General features: G+C 39.6%; 1 protein-coding gene across 1 annotated transcript in view; it reads left to right on the top strand.

Moving 5' to 3' along the window:
• NEB (nebulin) overlaps positions 1-18,272 on the top strand; it is a 195,472-nt gene that overhangs the window by 156,695 nt on the left and 20,505 nt on the right. Inside the window, exons 129-145 of the mRNA XM_045032832.1 lie at positions 524-628; positions 1,436-1,540; positions 1,658-1,762; positions 2,626-2,730; positions 2,818-2,928; positions 3,869-3,979; positions 5,342-5,443; positions 5,602-5,706; positions 10,689-10,799; positions 10,958-11,062; positions 11,809-11,913; positions 12,351-12,455; positions 13,430-13,540; positions 13,942-14,052; positions 15,392-15,505; positions 15,644-15,748; positions 16,115-16,219. Of these exons, the coding sequence (XP_044888767.1) occupies positions 524-628; positions 1,436-1,540; positions 1,658-1,762; positions 2,626-2,730; positions 2,818-2,928; positions 3,869-3,979; positions 5,342-5,443; positions 5,602-5,706; positions 10,689-10,799; positions 10,958-11,062; positions 11,809-11,913; positions 12,351-12,455; positions 13,430-13,540; positions 13,942-14,052; positions 15,392-15,505; positions 15,644-15,748; positions 16,115-16,219 (1,821 nt within the window). The remainder of the gene's footprint in view (positions 1-523; positions 629-1,435; positions 1,541-1,657; positions 1,763-2,625; positions 2,731-2,817; positions 2,929-3,868; positions 3,980-5,341; positions 5,444-5,601; positions 5,707-10,688; positions 10,800-10,957; positions 11,063-11,808; positions 11,914-12,350; positions 12,456-13,429; positions 13,541-13,941; positions 14,053-15,391; positions 15,506-15,643; positions 15,749-16,114; positions 16,220-18,272) is intronic.

Raw genomic sequence — 18,272 nt, 5'->3', positions numbered from 1 at the left:
AGATGAGAAGTAGAAAGTATTAATATTGTCTAGTTGCCCATACACAATTCTGAAGGACAAAAATTTTCAAGAGTGACCAGTGATTTGGAGTATCTACATTTTTTGAAAGCTCAACTTGAGCCCCCTTAAGAAGCCTGATTTTCAGAAAGTGCTGAGCACCCACTCTCTGAGAATCAGGCCCCTTTAAAGTATCTTGTAGTAGGCGCCCAGAATAATTAGTCACTTGAAAATCTTGGTCAAAAGCTTTAAACACAAGTTAGTGTGGACCGTGTATTTCATGTTGAATTAAATTGATACATCTTTATGTTTCCATGCAAATAGAACTCCAGCTGAAGACAGTGTATCTTTTGTGTGTGGAATGCCTGAAAACAAGATCTATGGATGCTTCTTCCTTTTCTGTTATAATTTTTAATTAAACAATTAGGGGATTTGCCTAAAAGTAGAATTCCACATGCTGTTGTTGTTTTACTTTCATTGAGTTGTAGCACATGAATAAATACTCAGAATATGTTTCTTTCACCAGCTGAAATACAAAGAAGTTTATGAGAAGAATAAGTCTCACTGCAACGTTGTACCAGATGCTGTCCATATTAAAGCTGCCAAAGCTGCCTACAAAGTAAACAGCAATGTGAGTTCAGTGCTATTATTGCTTTTCACTGTTATTGTCAATGGCTGGTATTTCAAAGGACTCTATGGGAATTAGGCACTCACTTTCCATTGAAATTCATTGGGACTGTGGGTCCCTTTATGTTCTTTTTTGAAAATCACAGCCAGTATATAGAAAATATTATTCGGAACATCTCCATTTAGTCTGGATTTTGCTGAAACCCCCAACATGGTCTTTTGTGTTCTTTTGCTTATCAGATAATTTTGATGATCTTTGAAGAATGTGGTGTTTTATCACGGGCTGAAATGAAATGCTGAGTTTACAAAGCATTATCCATACATACAAAATTTCCAACATGTAGCACAAACACCAGTTATCCTCAGGCACCTCCTAATTCCTCAGGCATGGAGGTGTAGGTGGTCCTAGTATTTTCCATGCTAATTTATTTAATCTTGTAGCTAGCATAAGTTCTACGTAGGAAGGGCTGAAGGCCTTCACACCATTGTGTGGGTCCAGGATGCACTGAGATGGCTAGTGAGATAACACATCAAATTTCTTCGAGGCCATGCCCACTTTTCAATCCTGCATATGCTCCTTCAACCTGGCAGGGAAAAAGATCAGCACAAATAGACTTCCTCTGCATTGTCCATGACTCAGAAGAGAAGCATATCCCAAAAGGGCTGCTTTCATGGATGTGTACTTTTCCAACATTACTTCCTTCCCTTTCCCCCAATTCTCATGCAGTTATTCAGGCAAGGGGAGAAATAGGTTCTGTCTATATTGAGTTTATGAATGATATGATTTTCATTAATGTGTCTTTTTAAACAGCTGGATTACAAGAAAAAATATGAAGCAACCAAGGCTCATTGGCAATGGACTGTTGATAGACCTGATTTTCTCCAAGCAGCCAAGGCATCCCTGCAACAGAGTGATGTGAGGAAACTAGAAAATATTGTATTAGCTTATGCTCCTTCCCTCCCACACTCCATCACTCTTTCACAGCAAAGATTTGGGGGACTTTTTGTCAGCTTTTCTTTTCTTGTCTGACAGTATGACTACAAGCTAGACCGAGAATTCCTTAGGGGATGCAAACTATCTGTCACAGATGACAAAAATACAGTTTTGGCTTTGAAGAATGCCATCCTGGCAAGTGATGTAAGTATTTGAACTTCTACTTTGTTTATTCCTTAGCTAACAGTTTACATGCTATTTAAGGAACCTAAAACCTATGTTGTATGTCCAATTGTTTTTGTAAATATAATACCATCAAAATGGAAACTCTGGAGTTTGTGAATGTCATTTGGTAGAAATTTGTTGCAGATAATTTTGTCTGGGCATAGTTTCCGAACCTCGGTTCCTAAATGGGAGTGGGAGTTGCTCAATATCTCTGAAAAACATGCCACTTCTATTTAGGCATCTAAATAAGGACTTAGGGAATCTAACTTTAGAAATCTAGGTTTGAAAATTTTGCTCAGAATTTCATATTTCATTATTTAGGCTTGTTTGTTCATTTTATTAACAAATTTACAAAATCTGGGATGGTTTTGGTCTTGCAAACCTCATTGGTCTGGTTGGTTGATTTGCAAACATAAACTAGAGGCAGTTCAGAATTGTGGCCCTTTTTATCCAAATACCCAATTTTTATGGTAAATAAATTATTCTGGTTTTGACACAGGTTTAAACTCTATACACTGAAATGCACGCACTATGTGTGCATCTTAAAACCAAAGCTGCTGCTTTCATTTGGGCTTAGTACCATGACTATAGAATAAATGTTGGCAATACAGTAACAAGATCTGAGTTTAAGCTCTAGTGAGATGTGTAGGAATATATAGGCTGGAGCATATTAAAGTTGACAAGCAAATCAAACTATGGGCCTAATCTTGAAAACCCTTACTCACATCAGTGGGTTTGCAAGGCTCTGCCATATATAGTAAGATGAGTATATTTGAAGCCTATTTTTAAAGTCAGCATAAGACAAATAAATTGCGTAAAATAACATCTTTTCTCTCCTCCAGGTAAAATACAAAGAGAAGCATAACAAAGCTAGAGGAACATGCCTTGCTGTCCCAGACACACCTCAGATCCTCCTCTCTAAGTGTGTCAGCTCTCTTGTATCTGAGGTACCACATGTAATATTTTGTGTCTTCATAAATAGTTCCTTCTTATACCCTATATTTCTTTCAACTATTTTTTCTCTGTGCATTCAGAACAAATACAAAGAGCAAAGTAAGAGGCAGCTTCCGCATGGTTCTTATACAACCCTGCCTGAGACACAGGACACTGTTCGTGTCAAAGAGGTGACCAAGAATGTCAGTGAGGTGCGTGACAAGTATAGTGCAACATTTATTGCTCATGTAGAATTTTGCTATTGCTACATTCACAGTATTTATTTGATCAAATGAAGCATTTTTTGTAGATCCCTCCATATGCATTTTCTAATTTCTGTCTAGTGAGACATTTGAAAGCAATAGAACTGCTCATGACCTTAAAGTTAAGCATATGCTTAAATGCTTTGCTGCATCAAGGCCCAAAACATCACATCTCATAGCTCTTAGCTATGAGGGATCCCTACTCAGACATGCTTTAGGTAACCTTTGATGCTGTAAGTTGCTTCTAATGTATTATGCATTAGCAGGCACTCTGGATCCTCACTTTTGCTAAGTGGTTTAAGATTTTGTTGGTGGCGATAAACAATGTCCCTTTGGCTGGGGTAATATCTTTTAAAATATTTCAAGAGACCTCTTTCTGCTATCAGTCTTATTTCCATTTCCAGCTCCAACACATTGTCTTCAGGCTGAATTGGAGAACTGCTGTTGAGACTGTAAACTGTAGTGGGCAGGTTATGGTCTGTTACAGGGGCACATTCACTGGCACCTGTTAACCTCTTACCATTCCCATGAAAGGATGGAGTGTTGGAAGACGCTACCACAGAAGCCTTTGATTAGACAGGAAAGACTGGAACCATTTCAGGGCATTTCCAGTCAACCCTTCAGTTTCCTAGAGGTGGGATAGGGATATCTGGTGATTGGAGGTATCAAATGCTGCTGAGGGGTTCAGCGGGATGTGTATGGATATCTTCTAAACACTGCAGGGAACCAGGTTTCCTTGTCTCTGCTGATGCATGTTTAGAAGAAGTAAGTGATATCTCTGGCTAGCTCAGTTGGCTTCTGTGAGGCGTTATTGTGAATGTCAGAAGAACACAGCTCCTTGTGGGAATAATGAGTGACATATAATACAAACCCTTTTTCCTCCACACAGACAAACTATAAAAAGAAGTTTGTGAAGGAGAAAGGCAAGTCCAACTATTCCATCATGCTGGAGCCTCCTGAGGTGAAACATGCCATGGACGTTGCTAAGAAACAGAGTATTGTAAGTTTGTCCTGCATTTACATCAAGCAAACAGCCCATATGACCATTTTCAATTAGAGTCATTCTCAAATCAGAAAAATCAAATTGGTCTGATTTTGCAGCTGGATGTCTCCCCAACCTCCATTTTGCAAGGGAAATATGCATGAAATTATGTGTAGGCAGAGAATTTCACCTAGAGAAATAAAGGCCATCTCTGGACAATGTGATTGGGAATTAAAATAGTTTGCTCACAAATAACAGTGACTCCACAATAATGTTTTCTTTCATTTTTTTCCATATGCTGTTAAAATTGCATTATATTTATTACTTCATTTGAAAACGACTTACAAAAGCTGGTCCCAAAGATCTGTTCCCAGTGAAATCAGTGGAAAAACTCCAACTGACTTTCACAGCAGCAATACTGGGTTCTCAGTGGCTAGATGACACTAAACTGGGAGGAGTGGTAGATATGCTGGAGGGTAGGGATAGGATACAGAGGGACCTAGACAAATTAGAGGATTGGGCCAAAAGAAATCTGATGAAGTTCAACAAGGACAAGTGCAGAGTCCTGCACTTAAGACGGAAGAATCCCATGCACTGCTACAGACTAGGGACCAAGTGGCTAGGCAGCAGTTCTGCAGAAAAGGACCTAGGGGTTACAGTGGATGAAAAGGTGAATATGAGTCAACAGTGTGCCCTTGTTGCCAAGAAGGCTAAAGGCATTTTGGGATGTATAAGTAGGGTCATTGCCAGCAGATGGAGGAACGTGATCATTCCTCTCTATTTGACATTGGTGAGGCCTCATCTGGAGTACTGTGTCCATTTTTGGGCCCCACACTACAAGAAGGATGTGGAAAAATTGGAAAGAGTCCAGCGGAGGGCAACAAAAATGATTAGGGGGCTGGAACACATGACTTATGAGAAGAGCCTGAGGGAACTGGGATTGTTTAGTCTGCAGAAGAGAAGAATGAGGTGGGGATTTGATAGTTGCTTTCAACTACCTGAAAGGGGGTTCCAAAGAGAATGGATCTAGACTGTTCTCAGTGGTACCAGATAACAGAACAAGGAGTAATGGTCTCAAGTTGCAGTGGGGGGAGGTTTAGGTTGGATATTAGGAAAAACGTTTTCACTAGGAGGGTGGTGAAGCACTGAAATAGGTTACCTAGGGAGGTGGTGGAATCTTCTTCCTTAGAGGTTTTTAAGGTCAGGCTTGACAAAGCCCTGGCTGGGCTGATTTAGTTGGGGATTGGTCCTGCTTTGAGTAGGAGGTTGGACTAGATGACCTCCTGAGGTCCCTTCCGCCCTGATAGTCTATGTTTCTATGATTCTATCAGTGAACACTAGAGTAATCCACTTTCCTCTCTGTTTGTTTTCATTGATTAGGTTCAGTACAAAAAAGATGCTAAGTCACAGCTCCATTACACATCTATAGCAGATCGACCAGATATTAAGAAAGCAACCCAAGCTGCCAAGTTAATCAGTGATGTGAGTATTTTGTAAATCTCCTGTGCACCTCCTTAGCAGTATTTTTCCTATAGCAAACTGTATCAATATAAATTATTAGAACAACATGTGGAGATGTTTGCATTTTATCATTAAAAGTAAAAGTACATTTTTATGTACTGATTGTTTTTCTTCAATAGATTCAATACAAAGCCAAGGCTCGAGGAGAGGCTTGCCTTGGTGTAAGCATGCTGGGACGTCCAGATATGGAACTTGCTAAGGAGGTGTCCAAACTTACTAGCCAGGTAATAATAAATGTTTGCAAATTTTGGAGCAGTGTGAATAATGGCATGAGTTCAGATTCTTCTGGAACAGAAGTCAGTAGACTTTTTCAACCACTTCAGAATTGAAGATGGAAATAATTCTAGATAATTTTAAGGGGAGTATGGTAACTTAATTTGAAAAAGGTAACTCATTGGGCAGAGTTTGTGTGCTTTATTAAAAAAGCAGCAAATGTTTGTCTAAGGGGTATTCTGTGTATAATGGGACTGATATAGCTTTCAGTGATGTAAGTGGGTCTTAAGTCACCATTCCCTTGCATTTTAGTCATTCACATCTGTGCAAAGTGAGCATACAAGATTTTTGCAAGATGGCGGAGAATCATGCCCAATGGCTAAAGCTCAGTTGACTTCAATGGGAGCAGAGCTGAGCCTTGGAGAGATGGTTTTTGGGAGCGGGGAGGTTGGGCTTTGCTTCTCTTGTGGTTTCTTTGTCTGTCCTCTTTTCTCCATTCTTCATTTTTCTTGACATAAACTTCTTCTGTTTCCATCTTATGAAGAATATGTCACTTGTAGTCCCTCAGAAATGTTCAGCATAAAGAACTTTACACAAGAGGAAGTGTATCTTCAGGGAAACCTACATGTAGAAATCAACGCCAAACATCTGAGTTGCTCTGTTGGTATTAGAATTTGGAAAATAATTATTGAATGCTGAGGACAAGGCTAAAATTGGGCACCCAAAATTAGAGCCCATTTTTGAAAACTCACTCTTTGTGCTTCACTTCATCCCGTCTGTAAAATGGGGAGGATAATACTGCTTACCCACCTTTGTGAAGTACTTTGTAATGGACAGGTCGTAATAATCACTATATATACAAGTGCAAGTTATTATTTTACATTAGAGATTTCTACTATCCTTTCCATTTGACTATTCAAGATAAGGAATTATTTTAACATATGTCTTTCAATAATTCATTACCTTTTATTTTTGAATGAATACATCATGTTAGTATAAACTTCCTTTCTCTGTAAAATAATGTGGAACATCAGTTAGTGTGGATTTTACTCTTGCTGTTTCCTGTGGGAATTTTTCAACCAGAACCTCACCACCGCTTGGTTCTCTCACACAACTTTATGCTTGATCCCTGTGATGGTCTGCTGTTCTGATCTTGCTATCTTGCTACGCATTATAGGTGGAATACCTCAAAGGACACATGAGAGGGCATGGAGCAGCATCTTATGATACACCAATGATGAGACACGTTAAGAAAGCTAATGTCCTAAGTAGTCATGTAAGATGGATTTAAGTGACACAAAAGGGCATGTCCCTTCTCTATATCTTCCTCTATGTTGTATATGATCTGTGTCATTCCCAGCACAAGATAATCAGCCTGAATTGTAAATGAGTTTATAATGCACCAGTTGCACTGTTTTTTCTGCAGTCTTTGTGTCAAAAATGTGGAATGCACCAAAAATTTGTGAAGCTGACCATTTGGCTAACACCTCTTTTTTTCCAATGCAAAGACTGTGCATGGGACTCTGTGGGTGGGGAATTTGACTAAACCAATTTACAGTGTGGAGAACTTGAAGCCAAATTCTACCCTTGCCTTTCGTGCAGCTTCCAGTGATTTTAATGGATGTCTCCAACACACACAGCCGAGGCTGGAATTCTGCTCTTAAGATTTAAATTGAAAAAATGCAGCTATATAAGCTGAATTTGGTGGGGTCTTGGGCACTCTTGAAGACAACATAGGAAACGGGAAAATATGTGCCTTTGGATGACAGTGCTTAAACTGAAAGATACAAACTCACACTGAGATGGAGTTAAGGATCTGATACTGAACTGCAAAAGCAAAGAAGTCTTAATCCCTCGTGCATTTAGATTTTGCAGCATATATTTGTGTTACTTTAGGTCACTCAGCAGTTTGTACACACTCTTCTACCTAGGCATAATGGTCAATGAAAACAGTGTGGAGTCCATTGCCTTAATGGGGATTTTAAAAAAGACATTCCTTTACTGTTTTTACAGTAATCAGAAAAACAATAGGAAACCCTGATACCTGCTCCCATGTGCTCTGACTCAGTCAATGAGATCCTCTGCCATGCTACAGATCATTCATTGAGGTCAGATTGTTTCCTTCTGCACTGATCTGGTCAGAAGAGGGTTTATGTGAATCCCTGTAATGTGCTCCTGTTATTTCATTGGAAACCAAGAGAGATTATTCAGTTGCTGGCCCCAGGATCTGTACCCCAGACCTGTTGTTGGCCCCACCTGAGGATCAGGGTCATAGGAAGTCAATGGAATTGTGCCAATTTACACCAGCCAAAGTATTGTCCCATTGTCAGGAATGCGGTGATGATGTATGTCATTTTCAACACACACATAATACACTGTGGATGAGGTTCACCCATTCACTTAGCTTCATGGTGTCAGAGTGGTACAATGCAGCCAGTGTGTTTCTGTAAATTTGGCCCCAAACCTCTGGCAAAATAAATTCTGATTGCAATTATTTCAGGGCACATATTTTCTAATATGCCTTCCCACCTCAGAAATCATGGGTATTATGGCTTTGTCACAGGGTGTGAAATGACAGTGCACAGATCCTATTTTACTCAAATATTTCCAAAGGAAAAAAGGGGTTTTACTGTTTTTCATGTCTACATGTGATTAATGCATGCAATTGCAGCATGTCTAAACATCACCTACTATATTTGTCAGGTAATAAGAATCTTTCCTTGGAGCTGGGGGTCTATTAAGCCCACACTTGCTCCATAAAAGCAGACTTTACGAGGGAAAGAAGAAAAGCAGCATAACTCATGAGTAATGAACAGCACTCCTTTTTATGTGTTTTAGCTTCAGTTCTGTTTTTAAGTTAAGACCAGACCTTCCTTTAGTCTTTGAGTAACTTTTTTAGCTGGCTTGATTTTCATCTTGAAAGAAACCAAGTTCTTTGAGTCTTGAAACTGATGTGGCATGTCTCCATGGTTGTCTTCTTTGTCGTGTTTACTTTTCTGGGCATTTCCTATTAGAGAAGCAGCATCTCACCCATCTTGTTATCCTACTTTTACAAGACATGTACCCATTTTGTTCTCTAACCATTCACTCTTTTTTGTTTTCTCTGTGTATCTGTTGTAATTATTTTTAATTTGGAGCTATGTTTAGTTTCTCCTCTCTGTGATCATTTCTTTTCTTATGAGTTCAGCAAAAGTGAACTACTCTACTTTGACATATGGGCCTGATTCTGATTATTACACCAGTGTGTCTCCATGGAGTTTAGTGCATTTACACCATTGTGATATCAGAATCAGACACTAAGTGTTGCTCTTGAATGGCAACAAATATTGATGTTCTTTGTTTTCTTACAGCAAGTATAGAGCTGGTGTAGAGCATGAGACTGTATGGATAAAATATGCTAAAGAATTTAAAAGCCAAGAATAAGTGGAATGTGATTTATCTATGCATTGAAGCACCTTTTGCGTTTACTAATATGGAACTGTATGCTACTATTTCTGTAAACGTGTTTAAAGCATAGGTATCATTCCCAGCATGATCCATTCCTTTCATCAGTTGTGTCCATCATCTCTTCTGTAGATGACTTGTTTCATTTTGTTATTTGTATAAGTAGCACTTGTGGATTTATTTTTACTGGAGAATTATTGATGGCTAGTGCTGAAAAGGGCCTCCTGTCCCTGCCTCACTTGCCACAGTCTCTTACCCTCGCGCAGGATGTGTCTGTGGGTTAGGGGAAGGAGGTGTCATTGCCTCATCCCCTTTCCACACCCACCTGTGGATCAGCAAGGGGCAGCACATAGAATATCTCTGCTGGCTGCAGCTCAGTTAGAATGGCCACACACCTACCCACACCTACAATGTGGGCTCTGATTGTAAAAGCCAGACTGTAACCCTAAACTCTTGAGAGCCAACTAGTTGGAGTTTTGACTTCAGTGGATCAGAATTTGGTCCTAATTGCAAGAGCTCATGTACACTTTAAGAACTCTGCTGAAAGTACCTCAGCAACCCACAATGGCAAAATGACTTTCCTGTTCAAAACGTGTCCCTAATTGGAGTGCAAAGGTCCCTGTCCTGCGTATTTGTAGACATTGAGAACAGTGGTCATCCCCTGTAGGTCCACAGGAAATAGTCATCTGCATCTAAACCTAGAGCCAGTGAGAGAGAGCAGATCACCATGTGTGAAATCTTGGTCCCATTAAAGTCAGTGGCAAAATTCCCATTGATTTCAACAGGGCCAGGATTTCACCTTATGTCTGCTGAACTTTCATGGGCTTTCACTGATGTTCATGGTTATGGTTTAACCTGAGCCTTCACCTTAATTCAGGGTGGGTCTAGGGATCTTGCTTAGCCTGTTGTGCACCCCAGTTCCTAATGATTAGTTTAAATTTACCCTTTCTGAAGATGTGACCACTCTCCCTTTTTGTACGTATCACCTCTTTTTGGTTAAGATAAATTGTTGTATCTTCATTATGCACCTGAAAATATTTCTGCTGCCTCATTTATGCTACTACCTCTTGAGTATTTAGGTAGTTTTCGTATCTCCCTCTTTTCTAAGATACACATATTAAGCTTCTCTAACCACTCTTTGTACAATTGCCAGTTGGTCCCTTTGGGTCAGATTCTGCAGTCATACATGCCTACACAACTCCCACCGATATGAACATTGGCCTATCTTATTTAGCTATTCTTTTGTCAACTTTTAAAAAAAAAACTTCTTCAATGTACATTGAACTTCTTTATCTGCATGTGAGGAGCTAAAACCTGTGCATTGAATGAAAGCTATGAATGGTGTCTTGTAAAAACAGAATGTGCATTTTCTTTCCCATATCAGGTGATCTCTAAAAGATCTTTTATTCCAATGGATGTCTTAACATTATTGCATTTTTTGATCCTCTGTTTGCCATCAGACTCTTTGTGAATGTGGGCTTCTTCAGTCTCTGGCACAAGACAGGCTAATGTTCAGGAATAATTGAAATGCGTTGTTGTTTTCCATTAGTTGAAGTATAAAGCGAATTTTGACAAGGAGAAGGGTAAGAGGCCGAAGTATGACTTGAAGGAGGCCAAGATCTACAAGACCTTGAAAGATGCTCACAACATTGCTAGTGAGGTATGCCTGCTCATTACAATCTTTTGCATTTTCCAGGGGTTTTAAAATTTTTTGACTTTGACTAGCAGAGTCTTACTTTGTGTTACTAATACATTATATGTTAAAAGCTTTATTTACAGTCTTCTTTCCTGATGTTGTTTGATATTTCATTCCTGTAGGTTAAATATAAGGCAGATCTAAAGAAACTTCACAAGCCTGTGACAGACATGTCAGAATCGCTGATAATGAACCATGTCCTGAGTACAAGTCAACTCTCCAGTGCTGTAAGCTCATTAACTAACCTGAGATCTAATTGATTTTCTATTCTCATTCTGTATTGACCTCTGCTAACAATTTCTATAACAGCTCCCTCCTTTACTGTTCCGAGGACATCACCTGGTAGTGATCTCTTCCTCTCCTACCTAATGATTATTACCTAGCCAACTAGCAACATTAATACATCCAGCCTTTGGACGCTGAAATCTATACATGTAGAACTGCTACCATTTTAAAACCTCTAACCATTTTTTAACTGTAGTCATTTTTTACATTTTTGACTGATCATATCTCACTAACAAATACCAGGTTTCTTTTTCATTTTCTCCTCTTTTTTTTCTTTGCAATTCTTTCCTATTTATTATTAATTGTGACTTTCTTTTTTACTGTTTTAATGGGATTTTTGTGTTTAATATCACCCTGCTGTAGTATCACATAATGATGGCTATGTCTAATAGAGCACTTCAGAATGATATAAAAGATCAGTCATTATTACATGGCATAACCCCATTTCTTTTCTTTTCCTGGTGTAAAATAAAATCTTGAACCATTTTGAGATTATCAGAAAGGACAGCTGTCCATCCCAAATCTTTAGAAATAAATCTATTTGGGGGTTGCTTTCCCCCCACCTCCCTTGTGTTGTTAGATTTCTAATTGCTATTTGATGTGCCATTGAAGTGTTTGCATTAGTTGGGCCTAGGAAGTAGACCTGATCAGGTTTTTATTGAGGTGGTACTTGATGCCTTCCCTTCAGTACCAGTACAAGAAGCAATATGAGAAGAGTAAGGGTCACTACCATGTGGTGCCAGATAACCTTGAACAGCTTCATCTAAAGGAGGCTACAGAACTACAGAGTCAAGTAAGTTGGTCAAGTGTTTCTCATTCATCCATTTACTTTCAATACCAAACAGTCACTGCAATTACCCCTAGAGGGCTCTCTGATACAGAATGAGCCCTGTGCCAACCTGCTTTATGCAAACTATACAAGCAGGAACACAGAAGTCAGGTAAAAACATTTACACATCTATTCCTATTGAACGCTCACTATATGTATGCATGTTTTTGACACAATAGCAAGTCTGTCCCTTCCATGTCTTTAACCTGTGATGGCAGTGGATAGGAGCCCTGTGCATTTCAGTGAGAGAGCCAGAGACTGCAGTTCGTTTTCTAATGGAAGTCCATTGACTGAATGAAATAGACACCTATACCAGTTCATGGACATGTATAGGTCCATGAGCTGGTATAGCAGCTGCTTCTCTGGTAATTCAGAGCCTAACTTGGGTCTCCTGTTGTCAGGTGAAATACAAGGAGAAGTATGAAAAGGAAAAAGGAAAAGCCATGCTGGACTTTGAAACTCCAACATATATCACTGCTATGGAATCTCAGCACATGCAGAGTGAGGTAAGATGCTTCATCAGTGAACTCAGTAGAGTTAGATTTAGGACACCTCTGTATACAGCTGTTTCATTGTTATGTTTTCACAGTGAACTGAAAATGGTTGGGGGTAAACCTTGAATGGTATTGTGCCCTGTAAACTATAATTACATTGTAATGTAAGTTCCATTATACCTGCATTACCAATGGAATCATACTTCGTTAATTCAAGGGATTTCAGTGTGTAACTATAAAGGATGTACCTCTGACACTCTACCTACATCAACAAACTGTAATAAAATAGCCCATACTTGACCAATAGCTTTGAGCCTATGGGAGAAATACAGTGTGAGATCACCATTTCACTGAAGGTCTTGCAGCAGAATGTATTGCGTGAGTTATCACAGTCTATGGGAAGACTTTTCAAACTGTAAATGTAAGTGCTCAGGATATCATTCTTATTGGAGACCTATATTTTTCAGCAGCTCTGTTTAATTGCTGTTTGTCTCTGATGTCACAGTATTTTTCATTGCCCTGTCATTCTATCCTTTCAAGCAGTTATTTCTTATCAGCTTTAAGTTTTGATCTTGTTTCGTCACATTGAGAAACTTATACATGTTGAAACACACTTGTATAAGGTGGTCAGTCATGCTGTTTGAGTGCTTCCATGGATTGTTTGAACTTCTTGCCATACACAGACAATTAGAAACACTTCTGATATAGAGTCAGCTCCAGCTTCCATTGAAGCCAATGAGAGCTGTTTCATAGACTTCAGTGGGAGCAGGGTTATGCCCACAGTTACCTTCCTGGAGATAGAACAGGAGTACTTTTGGCACCTTAGAGACTAACAAATTTATTTGAGCGTCTTCCTGGACATGGTGACACTGAAATCAATGGAGATAATTAGAAGTTGCTCTTTTGTCCTGGTCCATTTATTTTGAAGCAATATGAAAAAAAGTAATAAATATTTGCTTTTTTCTCCTTCTTCCTACTCATATTAGAAAGAATATAAGAAGGACTATGAAGAGTCCATTAAAGGCAGAAACCTTGCTGGCCTGGAGATTACACCATCTTTCTTACATGCCAAATATGCAACCAAAATAGCAAGCGAGGTAGCAGCTACTCTGCATTTACTTCCTCTATTGAGCCAAATAATTCCACTAATTAATCTCACCAGTATATTCCCTCACTGCTTACTCATGTATGTTAAGTATATTTTCAGATGTCTTTGTACCATCATGTAATTTGTTGCATATGTTAATTCCACTAATTGTTAACTGTATTCACATTTATTGTGTCCTTTACATCAGCATAATTGTTCCTGTGTGTGTGCATCCATAAGAGTTTAGACTGAGTTCTGATCTCAGTCTTTAGAGAGTGTATAACTCCAAACAATATTCTTTGTTACTTAAAACAAAACAAAAAACAAAAACCCTGTTCGGCCTCATTTTTTCTTTACATCAGAGTAGCGGAACGATGTTTGCAGTTTCCCCTTCTTTTTTTCTTCCTATAGAAAGAATACAGGAGGGATCTAGAGGAAGGTGTCAGAGGTAAAGGTATGACACTCTTAGAGGAGACTCCAGACATGTTAAGAGCAAAGAATGCAACTCATATCCTAAATGAGGTAAGTCAAATAGCTAGCTGGAATAAGGCCCGACTGAAACTAGAACCATTCCACATTATTAATGCACAAGGTGACTTTAACAAAAAATGACAAATGTTGCTAGACATGGCCTTTGGGGAAGGGAAGAGTGTTCCAGTGAGCTGGAGAATGGGAGACAGCACTTGTTGAGCACTGTTCATGACTCTGCAACTGACTTTCTGTATGACCTTGTGCAAATCACTTTAAGTACACTGCATATCTGTAATAAAGGTATTTCAAGTAACTGCTCTCACAGGAAGCAGCAAAGAATCCTGTGGCACCTTATAGACTAACAGACGTTTTGCAGCATGAGCTTTCGTGGGTGAATACCCACTTCTTCGGATGCATCTTCGGATGCTTCTTCTTCTTTGCATCCGAAGAAGTGGGTATTCACCCACGAAAGCTCATGCTGCAAAACGTCTGTTAGTCTATAAGGTGCCACAGGATTCTTTGCTGCTTCTACAGAACCAGACTAACACGGCTACCCCTCTGATACTTGCTCTCACAGGAGTAGCTAAGTTAACTCATGTTTCTAAAGGCTTCACCACCACTGGATAAAAGGAGACTTCCAAATACAAATTATTATTATTATTTATTATTATAATTATTATGGTATGTCAATGCAATACTTCAAATTAAATCTACCTGATAACTGGCAAAGGGGATATTTGAATTTGTAATATATCTGTATTGACGCTGCAGCAAATTTGTGCAGTTAAAGTTTATTTTATTACCATAATTTATATTACAACTGATAATGGGCCAAATGTAGCAAAGTTTCTGGTGTAAGTTACACTGACTTGCACCAAATAAATCCTTTGAACCCCAGGGAAGAGTCACCCTAGTGTTTCTGGTATTGTGCTTCACATAGTTACCATTGGGAGGCAACATTAATTCCAGAGGTTCTGAAGCCGCTATAGTACATTTTCCAGACAGCACTAGCATCTAATTGCCCACCTCCTAGCACAAGTGGCTGGTCCCTACTTTCCACAACCGGGTCCCCTAGGGAATTTCTGCCCTGAGACCTTGTTTCAAGGTTTATGATGCCACCGTCAGCAAACCTTGAAATAAACCTAGCTCATGACATTTGTCCATTTACTGCTGTATTGTGTTGTCTGTTCTGAGCATTTACATAGTTTTTATGGAAAATAAACTGCCATGAGCTAATATATTTGAATTTAATTTTGTGGTTTTGTGTGTATGATTGTCATATGCCATTTCTAGATGATGAAGCTATTTTGTAATGAGACTCTAGTTAAAGTTGCCAGAGCCATCCCATTCTACATATATTTTTTTTTCAAATTATTATCTTCACCCATAGAAAGAGTACAAGAAAGCACTGGAGCTTGAAATCAAAGGAAGAGGTCTGACAGACCTGGCTTTGGAAACACCAGACTATATGAGGGCAAAGAATGCCACTGACATTGCCAGTCAGGTGAGTGTGAATAGCGCAGACATAAAACCGGATGATTTTTTAAAAAGAAACCTTATGAAGAGTATTTTCTGAGTAGATGAGAGAAGGCAGTGGTCATAGATATGATTGAGGGTCCCTAACAGAAATGTTTTCCAACAGATTAAATATAAGCATTTGGCAGAAATGGATAAAGCCAATTACACCTCTGTTATCGATACTCCAGAGATCATTCATGCCCAGCAGGTCAAGAACCTTTCAAGCCAGGTAATGAGATTTAAAGAGTCATGGTTGTTGTTCATTCCCAGTGAGTCTCTCCCTTACTTGATCATTAACAGATACTAATTCAGAGCAGATTTTGTTTTAAAGTGAATTAAACTAACTGGCTGTAACAAAATTCAGGAGAGAATGCTGGACATATGCTACCAAAGAGCTGTCAGACTAGCATCTCTGACCGACATTAACGTCAGTCAACATTTAAAAAAAAAATCCTGCATAAAGATTATTTTATGTGTTTGTATCATCCACTGAATTGCTGCTGTTTAAACTTGCATTAATCAGCAATAAATAATGCTATACTATATTTTAATTATCTTTAACAGAAAACTATTTTTTTTTTAATTGATTTAACAGAAAAAATATAAGGAAGATGCAGGAAGGACCATGTCACAGTACCTGGCTGTTGTAGACACACCTGAAATGCTGAGAGTCCGTGAGAACCAAAAGAACTTTAGCACTGTACGTATACGTACCAAGCCATTGTTTATTGTCAGAGAACAGAGAACATTTCCCATCTAATTAGCTTGTTCCTGTTTTAAGACCCCTTATCCTTATGGCCCTACCAAATTCACAGTCCATTTTGGTCAATTTCACGCTCATAGGGTTTTAAAAATTGTAAATTTCTTGATTTCAGCTATTTAAATCTGAAATTTCACAGTGTTGTAATTGTAGGGGTCCTGACCCAAAAAGGAGTTGTGGGGGAGGGGAGGTTGCAAGGTTATTGTAGGGGGCGTTGCGGGACTGTTACCCTTACTTCTGTGCTGGTGCTGGCGGGGCGCTGCCTTCAGAGCTGGGCGCCTGGCCAACAGCTGCCAGTCTCTGGCCACCCAGCTCTGAAGTCAGTGCAGAAGGAAGGGTGGCAATACTGTGACCCCCCCTAAAATAACCTTGCTGTGTAGTTGCGGCACCAGCGCTGGGAGAGAGCCCAGCACTGTAAAACCACCCCCACAAGGGGAGTAGCTAGCTCCCAGTGCTGGTGCACTGTCTACACTTCCACTTTACAGCGCTGAAACTTACATCACTCAGGGGGGTGATTTTCACACCCCTGAGCGAGAAAGTTTCAGCGCTGTAAAGTGGCAGTGTAGACAAGGCCTCCGTTTCTGAATTTACTGACAAAAGCAGTTGTGCATTACTGTAATATTTACTCAGAACATGTTAGTCTACAAGACCTTAGTTTAAAATTTGCTTTAAAATATTTCATTAGTGTGTTGCTGAAGATTATAAAATCACATCTCTAAAAAATCCTTGCACAGATTTTTAGATGCACAATCAGCGTATTCATCTTTAGCCTTAAATGCTTGGATCTTCAGATGTATAGTTTTTTGAATAAATCCTTCAAAAGACCACCCTCATCTAAAATACACATACAGGCCTGGGCTGCCATTGGGCATAGGGGCACCAGTTTAATAATACTGCATAGGGCCCCATAAATCCTAAGAATGGCCCTTCCCACAGCATCCTAAAAAACACAGTTCCTATACTACAAAATACAAGGAAGGAAGGTGTGGCTGCATAAATGGAGCAAGAGGGTCCTAGGGTATGTCTACACTGCAGCTGGAAGCAAGCCTCCCAGCCCAGGGAGGCAGACTTGTGCTAGCAGGCTTGATCTAGTGTGCTAAAAATAGCAGTATGGATGCTGTTTGGGCAGCAGCTTGGGCTCTTAAGCCCATCCAACACCCAGGGTCTGAACTCGGATGGCTAGCCCAAGTCTCTGCTAGAGCCATAATGATCACACTGCTGTTTTTAGCACACTAGCTTGAATCCTGCTAGCCTGAGTCTCTCTACCTGGGCTGGGGTGTTCACTCCGAGCTACAGTGTAGCCATACCTCAGTGGTTCTCAACCTGTTTACCATTGTGGCCACATATGCAGCTCTCCATGTGTTATGTGGACTGCATCCACACAATATAGCTATACTACCCGTATGGCCCTGAGGCTGTCACATGGGCCACAGCTGTGTGCTGATTGGGCCAAGGACCACGGCCATACCCCTAAAGACGTGGGCAAAATTTTAAATTTAAAACAGAGGTGAGGAGCAAAGCAATCAACTCCCAGCTGCCTCTGGCTGGCCAATAGAAGGAAGAGAACCCCTCTCCTGAGGAAGACAGATCACCCCTGCGTTCCTCTAGCATTCACGCCCTCCTGTTTCTTGGGGCTGTCCACCTCACTGCTAGTATTAAGTTTCCCACCCGTTGAGCCTGGTGGATGGCATTATTTTTCAATGGTGTGATTTTTTCTCTAGTTCTCAGTAGTCACCTTTTTGGAATTTTTTTATTTTATTTTAAGACTCTATAACTAATTTTATTCTGATTAACTGCAACCCGGGAGAGTATCTTTTACATTCATGGACTGTAAAAAATCCCACCACATGTGATGATGTTTAAATGTCTCCTCAGAATATATCCTTGACAAATCTTTTATTTTCTATCTTTAAAAAAGAAAGCTTTTAAAAAGACAAGAGTAAACTCTTATGGACTAGAGTTGATATACCAACCACATTTTTCTTTTCTTTTT

The sequence above is a fragment of the Mauremys mutica genome, chromosome 10 (genome assembly GCF_020497125.1).
Source record: "Mauremys mutica isolate MM-2020 ecotype Southern chromosome 10, ASM2049712v1, whole genome shotgun sequence".
Classification (NCBI taxonomy): Eukaryota; Metazoa; Chordata; order Testudines; family Geoemydidae; genus Mauremys; species Mauremys mutica.
The sequence above is the reverse complement of the archived record's forward strand: the minus strand, read 5'-3'. Positions and strand labels throughout refer to the sequence as shown.